This window comes from Alligator sinensis, unplaced genomic scaffold, assembly GCF_000455745.1.
Source record: "Alligator sinensis unplaced genomic scaffold, ASM45574v1 scaffold327_1, whole genome shotgun sequence".
Taxonomy (NCBI): Eukaryota; Metazoa; Chordata; order Crocodylia; family Alligatoridae; genus Alligator; species Alligator sinensis.
In genome coordinates, this window is record NW_005842379.1 from 1,116,568 (window position 1) to 1,129,649 (window position 13,082).

A 13,082-nucleotide genomic window follows, 5' to 3' on the forward strand; every position below is an offset into this window, starting at 1 on the left:
CCTGCCGCTCCACTTAATGGTTGTCCCCCCTCCACGCACGCTCTTTCTGGAGGAGCCACCTGAGCCGGCTGAGGAGGGAGCCCGTGCCGCGGGCTGGGGACAAGGGCTCGGGAATGAAGGAGCCCCTCGAAGCTGTCTCCTAGCAACTGGCTGGAACTTGAAGCCAGGCTGCCAGGCGCAGAAAAACGTGCGCCTCCACCCGCTGCCTCCCCGGCGCCTGGTGCAGTTCTGCACCTGCCTCCCCGGCTCATCTGCAGGTGCATTGCAGTCTGCGCCGCGCTGACCGGGGGCACCCTGTCTGAAGGTCGCCGGCACCATCACTCCGTCTGGCCTCCCCCGTCTCCTTCCTTCCGGCTGCTTGGATTCCCCCAGTCGCAAGGTCAGCCAGGTCTCCGCTCTTTTGGCTTTGGCCCAAGGGACACAGGCAGCTCCAGATCAGTCAAAAGAAACACTGAATACTCAGACTCGTCTACATGATAGCTACTTAAATGGCTCCATAGCCCACCTACCTTCCACTGGTGAAAGTTACTGGAAGGTATTACTTGATTATGCCACTCCTCTCATTACCCCCTCAAAAGAGGGCTGGGGGCAGGCAGGAGGGGCCTAGCATCAGGCCGGGATGGAGATCATCCCACTCACTCTTGCCTTAATAAACAGGGAGCAAGCACATCAGCATCTTGGAGCTGAGGGGGTAGACATGCTTGTCCTTGGGGAAAGGGCATGCTGCCCTTGGGCTCTCTTCTTGTTTTCCTGGGTTCCCACCAGCAAACCTGGGGTCTTCCTGTTAATAGTAGACTCCTAAGAAGGGAATGGCTTTGTTAGTGGTTGCTTCCGTTCCTCTTAGTTACATTTTTTTTTCTATGATGGAAAAGGGACCTGAGAATTTTACCACGGCCTGCAAAGCCAGTGGCTCCTGTAGTGCCGTGAATAAGGAAATAGTTAGGCCAGCATGAAGTGATGACTAAAGGTTTACATTATATATTTATTAGATGGGTACAAATACGATGAGGCCATGTACATAAATTGTAAAAGCCTCTTAGCCAATATTAGGGTGCCTGCCAACTGCAGCTGGCCTATGTTGAATCTAGCCCCTGTTGATTTGACCAAATGAGGATGCCACATCCGGAGTTGCCAGATCTAAAATGGGCAGGCAGCAGGGTTATGACTGGCTCATGCTGTGTGGCAGTGTGAAGTGAGAATTGGTGTATGAGTATGGAGATGTATCTACTACTTATGTAACTTGAGGTGCCTTTTTTAAAAAGGATAAGCTCCCTACCACATAGTGCCCTACTGAAATACCAAGGGCCGGATGCTGACTGGTGCAATTCCATTGAAGTCAATGGCACAAGAGCATCCCCTATGAATCCAGCCCTGGGCTAAAAACCAACCTGTTGGCAAGTGCTTGTTTCTTATGGGAGTTCTTCAGCTCCGTCGCTGGATTTGCTGGATACCTTCCAATAGATCAGTAGACACTGTGTACATTGTAGATGTGTGAGTCTTGACAAACATCCTGTTTGGAGAAACTGGTCAAATGTTCTGCCTCCTAGCACTGCCCTGTTGATGTAAGGAAAATCGGAGGTGGACAGACAGTCACAGGCAAGCAGACACTGCAGCATTCTTGTTTGGCTTATTACAAGAGCACCTCCTATGATCCTGCTCTGGAAAATGTTTCCAAATGTCTCTGATGTCACAGCCACTTGCCTAATGCCTTTTAACCCTGGGTGCCTTGTAACCCTGGGTGTGCTGAGATTTAGTGCTGCACAGTTGAATTCACAAGTTTTTCTTCCTCATGCAGCAAGGAAGAAGTGTGTGGGTGTGGGTGGGGGATGGAACAGGACATAATTTTCTGTGTGATCCATGACCATGTCAGTCTGGTCTTGCTGGTTGTCTGTCCCCTGTCCCTGGTGCTGTCACTTTAATTGATTTACAATTAATAAAGCCAAGAATCAAATTCTTTTGTAGTGGTTGTGCTAGTTTGGCAGCTGAGCATGTTTTATGATGGGGAGGAGGAGCTTTCTTTTCCCTCTTGGCAACCTCTGTTCTAACTTCAAAGCCTGCAGATGAGCCTTTGTTTTTTAGAGTTGCAATCAGATTAGTGCATTCTGAAGTCCAAAAGGACTTTTTTGCCCCCTCAGATCATCTGTTATCTCTAGCACAGATTTCTTTGCTTTTGCTCCGTCCTGTTCCCCTCATTAGTATATAGCTGCTTGGCATGGGGCTGGCTTATCCTTCCTGTGGGCTGACTTGTGATGCCTAGTACAGCATGTTACTGTGCAGTTAATCACTTGAGATAATCTTTGTAAACTAGTAACTGATATCCAGATTCCCAGTAGTGTTTGGTGCTTTCTGGTTTCTTCTAAGATGAGTTCAGACCTTTTTTTTCTTCACAGCAAAAATTACTTAATCAGTCATTGTTGTGAAATTGACCGTTTAATCTAGTCTAGTCTTAAAGTAGGCAGGATTTGTCCGATCACAGTAAATCTTGGTGGCTTTTGGGCATCTAGGGGAGCCAATATGAGGTCTGATATATTTGTTTTTTTATTTATTTTATTTTTCTCCTGTTCCTAGAAAATCTCTTTTTGATTAGTAGGCATTGAGATGGAGAATCACAGCTCTAGCTCAATCTGAGATGCCTTGAAATCCTTTCAGGAGTGCTGTGGAGTGCCACCCCATGTTACTACTGTTAGGTGTGCAAACATGATTTGCAAGATTTAAACCCAGAGATTTCAAACAGGATCCACAGCATTAAAAACATTCTGACCTGCTATGGACTTTCTGATTTCTTTGCAATAGAAGAATTGCTCTATTGTATTTCTGTAGTCAAAAAACAAGTGGAAACTTAAGAGCTGGCATTTTCCAGGGACGCCTCAAGTCTGATGAGGCGTGCCTTGAGTCTAAAGAGGTTGAGAACCACTGACCTAGAGTTTTGGGGTCAGCTCTCCTTGAGACTGGGACTGTCAGGGTGCTCACACGGGGAGAACTCCCAGTGGAATTCTGTAGGATTTGGACGGCTTGCTCCTTTAGTTCCTTTGAGGCACGTTGCCAGGAGACAGGCACACATAATGGACGTGTCCTTCACTACACTCGCTCTCGTTTTGCCCCATGTCAGCAGGGACTACTGCTAGTGGGTCAGCCAGAAAGGGGGCTGAAAAACAAATAACGGACTTCAAATAGCTTTTAACTGAGAAATCTTTTACTTCGTTTGTAAAATGTTAGGTCATTTGATTGCGATTAATTCCCCCCCCATTCCCTCCCATGCGTGTCACTGACAATGTTGTGATCCATGTATGTTTGTAGTGTGGGGCTTTCCTGTAGAAGTGGGAAAAGCTGGCTTTTTGGCCTAATCATGTGACTGCATTCAGGCCTTGACAATCCTTCTGTTCTCTCCTGCAGTTAAGATTCTTCTCTTCTACTTGATTTTCTACGGCTGCCTGGCAGGTATATTCATTGGGACCATTCAAGTCATGCTGCTCACCATCAGTGAATTCGAACCCAAATACCAGGATCGAGTGGCGCCCCCAGGTAATATGAGAGCAGGCTTACACACACATTGTGCAATCCCTTTCAAGCACAATAGTTTAACTACTTACTGGCAAGGTGAGGGTGGCCCTGTATTCCACTGCTGCAGTATGTGGCTTTTATAGGGGATCTGGTGCCTTACCACAAATTCCTTCTGTGCCTTAAACAGTTGATGGTCATGTCATCAGCCTCCTACATTAAAAGCCTTGTCTCTTGTTGACCTTCAGCGAAAATTACAAGTGACCACACTTAAAACAAAATGTCTTCTTCGGACATTCCTAAAACATGCCCTCAGGGAAGTCATTTCACTTTGGTGCCCTGTTTTAAACCCATTTATAACATTTCGAGGAAGCATACTAACCTCATAGGGTTGTATGAGCTTTACTTTTCCAAGGGTCTTGATTTACAGAGATACAGAAAGTCCCTTGTACATATTGGGGTTTAAATTAGACATGCAGGCAACTGGGAAGTCTGGGGGGGAAGGGAGCATGTATCCAATGTACAGCCTGTATCCCTTGGAAAAAATACAGCACCAGTTTAAAGAAAAAATGGTGACATATGTAACGTCTGTGACTAGTTTGTCTTGAGAAAGAGCATCCAGAATGACTTGGCAATGCATCCTGTTCCCCTTTTTGTCCCAACCAGCAACTATTACGCTGTCTAATTCCTACTAAAAAGTCAGTGACGTATGTGTGTAGGAGTCTCACGACTGCAGCTTTCCCACGTTACAAATGACCTTGAGAGTGCCTAGCACTGGGGAATGGTAACAGTTTGTCTGTCTCCACTTGCTCAGTAAACAGTTCAGAAGCTTTTAATAACACTGGTATTTAAGTGACAATTGGGAAGCTCCTGGCATGTTGCCAGACAAGTCTGTTTCAGTACCCTACAGCATGGTGTGGGGTATAGGACATGTAGTACTTGCCTCGGACTAGCATGTCCTAACCAAACAAGGAATGTTACCCAGACAATATAATATTGTCTTCAAGCAAAAATGTTGCCCCCCCTTCCCCCAATATCCCCACCATAATCCAGTTATAAAGGATAAAACCTGGAACAAGTATTGAAAGATTCATTTTTGTATTATTTTAGCGCTACTTATAGCTGTATTCTAGGCACTGAGGGCAGTGCCCTCTCCACTTCATGCTTGGCTTGGACATCTGCACTAATGCACCTATAATATGGCAGGAACACCCTTTAAAAAAAGAGAGAATCCCCCCAAAAAAGAGAGAACCCCCCCACTCCCCCTGCCACACACACACATCCACACCTACCCCCTGACTTGATGGAGGGAATTTGAATGGCAGCTTCACCACTTCCCAAAAAAATCAGTCTGTCACATTTTATTGAAACTTGAAATTTTTTAATAAAACTTATTGAAATTTTATACTTATTGGTGTTTTCGATATAATTTATTCTGAATTCTAACTCCAGATTAATTTTGAGTTGAAATTTTGCCTAAGACCTTTAAACTATAAAGCAGGTACTAGGCTTGCCTTGATGTTATCAGATGGTTGTGCAAAGGGTCCCTTGAAAACAAACACCTTCCAACTTTTTGTTTTTTAAAGATGCAGCTTAAGTCTGTTACGGCTACTGAAGAAAGGCTGAAGGCATTAATTCTTTGCAGACTAGAGGCATGCAGACTCCATAGACGCCAACATGGCAAAACACAGCTACTAGAAAGCATTACAATGGGCTGTTCTGTAAATGTGAGTTTTTCCCCAGGCATGAAGATTTTAGACTCAGAAAGCAAGGCAAATGCCACCACACACAACATCCAAAGCATTATTAACCTCCTCAGTGTCCTAGTGCTAAAGACTCTACAGTGCGACCAGGCTCCTTCTGGCTTAGGGGGATTTCTCATGGAACAAGTTGGCAGTTGCAATGCAGACAACAGACAGTGGGGGCACCCTACAGTGTGCCAAGGAGTAGGTGACTGTTCTTACCACCTGATGCTGTCTCATCTCTTTGCTAGACTAGAAACAAAGGGTAGCACTGAACCCTTCACCTCCTCATAGTGTGAGTTGACCTGGCACCAAATAGATGTAATTTGGTCATGAATGCTCAACAGCCTGGACACCCGGTTTGATTTAGCACAAAGATGGGGGTGGGGGAATGGGACCCTCCCTCTCCATTCCAGAAGAAGGAAGTGGAGATCAGTAGAATGTTTGGGTTTTTTTCTAAACATTATTAATAACAATATTATTATATGGTGCAGCTTGAGTCTTTCTCTCCCTTCCCCCCCCCCCATCTCCCCCCAGTGAATGGGATCACTCTAGATCACTGACAACAAAAATTACAGATCAGTATTGTCCAGTGAAGGACATGGCAAGTCCAGTTTTTGAGGACTTGAGGGCGGTGGCTTAAATTGACTGGAGGTATCTGCTAAAGGCACCAGATTGGGAGCAGGACTAGGAAACCTGATTTTCTTGAAGTTTCTGGTGCTAACTGGATAATACCCCCCTGGGCAAGTTGCTTAAACCTTGTGTCTGTAACATTGGGGGGGGGCAGGGTAGAGGGGGAAGGAGTTAAACTTGACCTTCCTGTTGAGCACTTTCAGATCTGTGGAGGAAAACACACTATAAACATCTGAATTCCATGACTGCTGCAGAAGTCATGCTGCAATTTATTTGGTGATACTGACATGGGTACAATGGTTCAAGCCATAAAACTCCACTATTGTAGTGAAATGCAATTAATATGCTAATTACTGCTTGAGTGCAGCACAACAGGAATGCTCGCTTGCTGGAGGGCAGTTTCAAGTCCTGTACCTTTCCATGAGACTTAATTGTCTAGGGGGACCAAGAAGGAGTAATCAGCATTTTATTGCCCTTTATTTCAGCTGCAGCAAACTCCACTTCCTATTAGAATTCCATGTGCATTGTATGCTTAACCCTTCCTATATATTGCATTCAGAGAGAGGATTTAATAGTTGTAACAGGTAGGAACATTGCAGTTTGAGATAGCAGAAATCATTATCTATTGTGCTGGGGCTTTATTGCTTTGAATTTCTGGATACTATCAACCTGGCTGCTTGCAGGGAAAAAGGAATGCTCAGCCTGTTGAAAGGGATGAGACACTGACTCAGAGAGGAGATTTTTCTCACCCTCAGAGGGTTTAAAAGTGTTTCTTGCCCTTTGTTAAATGGTTTTTTGCCATGCCTATGTGAAGTGGTATAATGGAAATGCTTGTTCTGGTGCCCAGTCTCCAATTGGCTCATTTTGCTTAGATAGCAGTGCTGGAATGAAATGGAGGTCTGCCAGTGCCCTCTAGCTGGTGGGCCTATGCGTATCCCAGGGAAGATTCTTTGTAGGAGGTGCAACATCTCCTGCTTCTTCTGCCTTTCAGTGCAAGGCCCAAGCTAGATAGAGAGGTTGCTTTGGTTGCCCAGGCAGGTAGATTTCATTGCACTGGAGGAAGTGGACTCTAAGGACCTCAGTGGTGGTGCTGGTACCTGTCTGAGAGTGACTGCAAAGTTGACTCATGACTCTACTACTTCATCCCTACTTAACATGGGATCCTTAAACCCTTGAACATTTAGCTATTAGCTTATATCTATATCTATATCTAAATAATACACACACACACATACTTTTTAGGTCCAAATGATCTGACCTGGATACCCAAACCCCCAAATGCCTTCTTTTTTTAAAGGAGTTAGGCTCTTTATATCACAATTTTTCTAATAATTATTCATCATTTATTTTCATTACTTGAGTTCACTATTCACCTATATGATATTAACATCGCCTCCTAATAATGAAGTAACCCACTGGTACGTAATTCTGAGACCCTACTCACCAGTCACAGAGGAGAGTCTGTTTTCATCAACTTTCTGGCACTATGGTACTCTGTTCCATTGTTAATTTTTAGTGAAACAGTTCTGACAGGAGCTGGGTTGTACAGCCAAGGAGACAAACTAATGGAGGTGGAACTCCACTGGAATTTGTTGTCAGTTCTAAGTCTCCATTTTGAAGAAGGCTTATCAGGAAATGGTTTGCTTACTGGCCAGCCAGTTTCTAACCATTATTAATCCTTTTGTCCTTATAGCAAGCTCCGAGTGCCCCAGGTCATTATGTTCAGTAAACACTGAGAATGGGAGTGACTGTTTCCTTTTCACTTTACTGTATTCTTATAGGGGAGAGGTCAGCCTTTTGAGGTGTACTCTGTCCCCCTTGCCCTGTCTGTATTTGGCTTCCCATTTTCAGTAAGTGTGCCACTTTGTTATATGGTGGCTCTTCAGAGCTGGGTCATGGGCTGGGCTGCTGCTTCCTCAATGAGAGCATTGAAGAATTTATTTTGGATGGGGAACAGGCAGAAACTAGGGGCACCTATACATGAGCAGCAAGGCTGTTCTGATGCGTTGTAATTACAGAGCATCGGAGCAGACACGATTAATTGAGTCTGTTGCTGGAGCATGGTAATTACCACGCTTCAGACTCCAGCGTCTCGTGTATCAGTATCCCCATGCTTAAAAATGGTGACGGGAGCACTTTTTTTTAACTAAAGCTCGTTTGAACTTTAGTTAAGGAGCCCCTGCCGCCATTAAGCATGGGGGCACTGATGCATGAGACTTCCCAGGCACTTGAATTAGAGAGGCTTGTGGAGCCACCCTAATTAACACCCCGCTGTCCCACCATTCCCAGACCATGCGTATAACTGCCCTAGCAGGCTGGAAAACAAAGAAGAGGAAAGTGCTTAGGCCTCAGTTGAGACCTCAGTGCTTTTCTGCTTCCTCATTCCAATCTGTGCTGCCAGTAAGGAGGGAAGGGCTTTAATTTACATGAAGTAGCTCTTCAGTGTCCCCATGGAGATGCGAAGGGCATTATTTGTATTGGAGAAATAGGACTAAGTGAGGCAAAATGGAGTCTTGGACCCAAAGTCATGAGAGCATGCTAAGTGCAAGCCTGCTGTTAACTGCCTACTTGTGGCCTATTGATTTATGTATACAAGCAACTCTATGCTTAAATTCAAGGGCTCTGCTAAATTGAGGCATGAGTGACTTGAGCCATAGGCACCGGAGGAGTTGCTGGCAGATCCAGAAATATCTTGTGGATGTGGGACTTATGCTGCTCCATCTCATACCTGGGGAACTGCCTATAAGACATGAAACACCCACCCCTTTTCCTCCCCCTTCCTTCCCCACTCTTTCTCATGTGAACATGTTTTGTTTCAAATCCTTACCAGTGTAAGGCTTGATTTTTTTAGAATGAAAATGGCCTTTAACTCTTTTTTGCTGGTATAATTTATTCACTGGTATTGGTACCTTCTCTTTTTTTTGCCTTTGCTTTGCTTTTGCTCCTTGTTACACTGGCACTTTCTTTTTTTCTTTCTTTCTTTTTTTTTTTTTTGTCCTGCACACAGCAGCCTGTAAAGGGGGAGGTGTTTGATGTGAGGTTTTGACTTCCTGAACAAAGGATGCCTGTACATGAGCTGGGAGGCTGCTACAACACGCTGTAATTCCAGCAAATGCCACACTCCAGTCAGCCTTTGCATCTCGTATATCAGTGTCCCTGTACTTCAAAATGGCGGTGGAGATGCTTTATCCAAAATTCATTTGAGCTTTAGATAAAGTGCCCCCACCGCCATTTTAAAGCAAAGGATGCTGATACATGAGACACTCTGGATGCTTTAATTAGAGTGGCTCTTGGAGCCACTCTAATTAAAATGCCCCTTCCCAACCACCTCTGGAGCATGTGTAAAAATGCCCCAAATGGATAGCTTGAACTGTCTTCTTTGATTTGTGACTTTAAGCACATACTTTTTAAGACACTTGTGTAGAAGCTGTGCAGTAGACAAGAAGGCTCTGTCATACTTCATACATTTGAACTGCATTTTTACCAGCTATAGCCTGAAGGGAAGTGCCTTTGAATAACTTCGTTAGCATTCATCTTTGAGCAGGGGATTGGACTAGAGGACTGCCTGAAGTCCCTTCCAACCCCAAATTCCTATGATTCTAAGTATGAGGAAAACTTGGGAATGAAGGTTAAATCTACTTATTAAAACTGAACACAGTACTTTTAGCCATAAGGTCTTTTGTGACTCTTGCAGAGCTACCGGTTCTTAAAAAGCAAGAGAGTATTAGGAAAGATACTTGAAACAGTAATTCTTAATGTGGGGGGTAAGAATGTCCTAGTAAAGAAGGTAACTTGTGTCTCAGCTTGGCCAGATTGGCTTTTATTACAGTTTATGCTGAAGAGAGATTTGAGAGAAGACTAGAGCTGCTTCCTGGAATAAAACTTGAAACCACAAGCTGCTGCCTGGACTGCCCCCCTCACTATCTTTGTCTACTGGATGTTGCTATAGGGGCACAATGTAAATCTTTGTCCTAGGTTACAAATTCTGACCTGCAGGGCAAAGGCTGGGGCAGAGCCAGCTGAGGAGGGCTGAAGCAGAAGTACTCCAGTGACTCCAGGTTTTCCAAAGCCATGAGCCCCCATGGGCTCAGGCCAGGCACTGAGCTGTGTTTAGTTTGCACTGGAAGAAGCATTTCGCCCTATCCCTGTCTGATCACTGACTAACTGAACAGGAGAGGCAACTAGAACAGGACTTGGACGCTATCCAGTGCAGGATACAACAGAGGCAGCAACAAAATTTGCATGAGCTCCAGTTCCCGTTATGTTGAACTCCAGCCCATTAGTTGTGCCTTGAGGCATTCAATTAAAATGTGACCTGAGCCTTGCGTGAGAGCAAGTGTTGACTGTTTTGTCATGACAACAAAGGGACTTGTTTTCCCTTCATCTCTATGGGCAACTTCTCTCTAATTCCCTCTGCACCACAGGCAGCTGTGTCCTTCCTACCCTCCTCCAGTCCTCCCCTTTGGTGTAATGAACAGAGCTAGATATGGAGTCCAGAGTTCTGGACTCCAAGGGTGAGTACTAGTCACTTTCCCCCAGGCATGGCATTTGCACTTAACTCGCTTGATTCAATACCTCAGATCTGAGGCAATTGGAGGCAAGGATTAGCAACCACAGGGGTTTGGGAGCTCATTCTGGACATTAAGCTGAAGTTCTGATAAGGGGGGCAGTGTGTGTGTGCATGTGTGCACACTTCCACACAGCGTGGAGGAGATTAGAACACAGCTTATGTGACTTGAACACTATACCAAAGCAATCGTTTTTGGCAAGTTCCATGGAAGACTCAGGCTGAAAGTTCTGCCACTTAAAGCTTATGAACCTAGACTTCTGGAGAGCGTTCCCTGGTAGGGGTTGTATCCCCTTCCTCCTTTCACCATCTTTAGTGAAGCCTGGAAGGGAAAAAAGCTTTGCACTTACGTCAAAGTAGAAGATCTGTCAGGGTTGCTGCAGTTTGAGGGTAGTAATGTATGTCCCTCTATTCATGAAGGAGGATCATGCCAGGGGAGTGTGAATGTTGGCTGCTGTTAGCTTTCTCCTTGCTCTGCATCTCTTGTGTCAGCCTTCAGGAGAATGTGACCAAAAATCTACATTGTGCATAACTTCTTGCTCCAGACCTTAGAGCCTGCTTACAGGGCAGAAGCAGACTATTGGGGTTTGGTAGTGGCTTCAGGTACTGCTAGAGATGTGATAGCCTGTCCTTTCTGCTTGTTGGCACAGAAATTTTCTCATTAAGGGCAACTATAATAACCATACTTGCATTTTTGTTTCTGGGCCCTGAAATTGAGACTTTCAAAAGGCTTATGAGTATTTTGAATGCCTGAAAAAGGGCCCCTCTTAATTTCAAGTTGTTATTTCCCTCCCCGCAAATCACTAGTCACAATCAAGTCTCAGGCTTTGCTTCCCATATCCTTGGCTTCCTTCGTGGACTCTGGCTGGGTCCTTTCATATCTCGCAACGTTCAGTCTGCCCACATGAGGCATTCAATCTGCTGGACAAAATTAGCAACGAGGGGAGGAAAAAAATTCCAAAGCACTTAATTGACCTTTAAAATTCAGTGGCACTTGGGCTTCCTGGTGGGTCACTTAGGATAAAATGTTCCAAAAGCCCTTTGCCGCAAATTCATGAAGGCAGGGCTGTCCAGCTTCTTGGAGGCCTGGAGCTGAATCCATGTGGACCACAGGCCCTCTCCCCCTCCCACCAGGCTGCGCAGCGTGGATTCTCCTGCTGCACGTCTGCAATGCTCCCCTAAGCACACTGACTCCTCTGTGCTCTGCCCAGGCTGCATGCCACATTGTTTCCCCAGTGTGCCCCATCCCTCACCTTGGACTCCCACCACATGGCAGGTTGCACCTCCAGGTGTTTATAGAAGGATCCTGTGGCTATGACTCGAGCATTGCTCTGTGTGGTGTTATCAAGTGTTCTAGGCCACTATCAGAAGTGACTGTTGAGTTGTCTTGTACATTAACTGCAAATCTAAAGACATAAGGAAACTTCAGGGTGCTGTGTGTGCAAACCTTGAAGTGTGAAACTAGAAAAATAATTCCTACTTCATGCAAGATTCATATTGTGGCCTTGAACCCATGTGACTTTGGAGTGTATTTAATATTGTTTTCCTCTCTTATCTTAGGATTGACCCAGATCCCACAAGTATTAAAGACAGAAATTTCCTTTTCTGCCTCTGATTCTAAAAGCTATGAGATGTATGTGAGTGCCATCAACAAATTCCTACTTACATACAGTGATGAACAACAAATGGGAAATGCTGCATTTGAGGACTGCGGTGGTAAGTGCCCTTGAAGATATGGAGTTCTGATTGTCTCCCTGTTGCTGAAGGATCTCTTGTTCCACCTCTTAACCATCTGTCTAATGCTGGTCATGAGTTGCTGGTGATGCTGTATACTTAAACAGCATCCTTTCTCTAGTCGTTAATAGCATGATAAACATTTGCCTCTGAAATGGACTCAGTTTCTCATTACAGTAGTAGTCCTCATAGCAGAAAGACCAGGGTCATGCCAGAGAGAGTGGAGCACCGGTGCCAAACTGAGAAGCTTATAGGTGGCACACCTGGTCTTGGCCTTACTTGCTTTCCATCCAAGGCAGTGGGAGACCTGCTGCTGACTCCAAAGGGAGTAGAATCAGGAGAATGCTGGAAATCCTATGCTGTGCACTCATACTGGGATTAAAAGCTGTTGTCAGGGCAATGTCCCTATCATGGTGTCTAAATGCCCTTAAAATACTGTCCAGTTACTTGTTGAACTGCATCACCTTGTCTATGTGGTCTGATAGGAAACTGTTCAGAGCATTTCCTCTAGATGTTCATTAGCTCCCGCTAAGAGCTTTCCTCCTCCTTCTTTCTATGCTCTAACAGGCCCATAGTGAAGGTGAGAGCATGTCACCCAAAAAACCTCACTAAAACAGTGATGTGACCAGATCATTTTCCTTTCTTGAGAGAGGTGACACAGCTGGGTTTTGGCTGTAACCAGATTTGAGACTGGCTCTTTGTGAATATAGCTGGCATTAAAAAGCATCCCTTTAATGAACACTTGCCAGCATATATTCTCTTCTGTATCCAGCCAAAGTGTGATCTATGGCTGGGACTTAGTTGTAGAGTGAATTTAAAAGGCGGTGGTGTTGTTTTTTGTTTGTTTGGTTAGTTTTTTTTAAGTATAATCACTCTGCTCCTGCTTCTCATATGCCCACTCCCATTCC

General features: G+C 44.9%; 1 protein-coding gene across 1 annotated transcript in view; it reads left to right on the forward strand.

Annotated features, from left to right (window-relative positions):
* The window catches only part of ATP1B1 (ATPase Na+/K+ transporting subunit beta 1), a 22,034-nt gene that overhangs the window by 2,922 nt on the left and 6,030 nt on the right, over positions 1-13,082 (forward strand). The window contains exons 2-4 of the mRNA XM_014522628.2: positions 120-379; positions 3,394-3,522; positions 12,001-12,156. Of these exons, the coding sequence (XP_014378114.1) occupies positions 120-379; positions 3,394-3,522; positions 12,001-12,156 (545 nt within the window). The remainder of the gene's footprint in view (positions 1-119; positions 380-3,393; positions 3,523-12,000; positions 12,157-13,082) is intronic.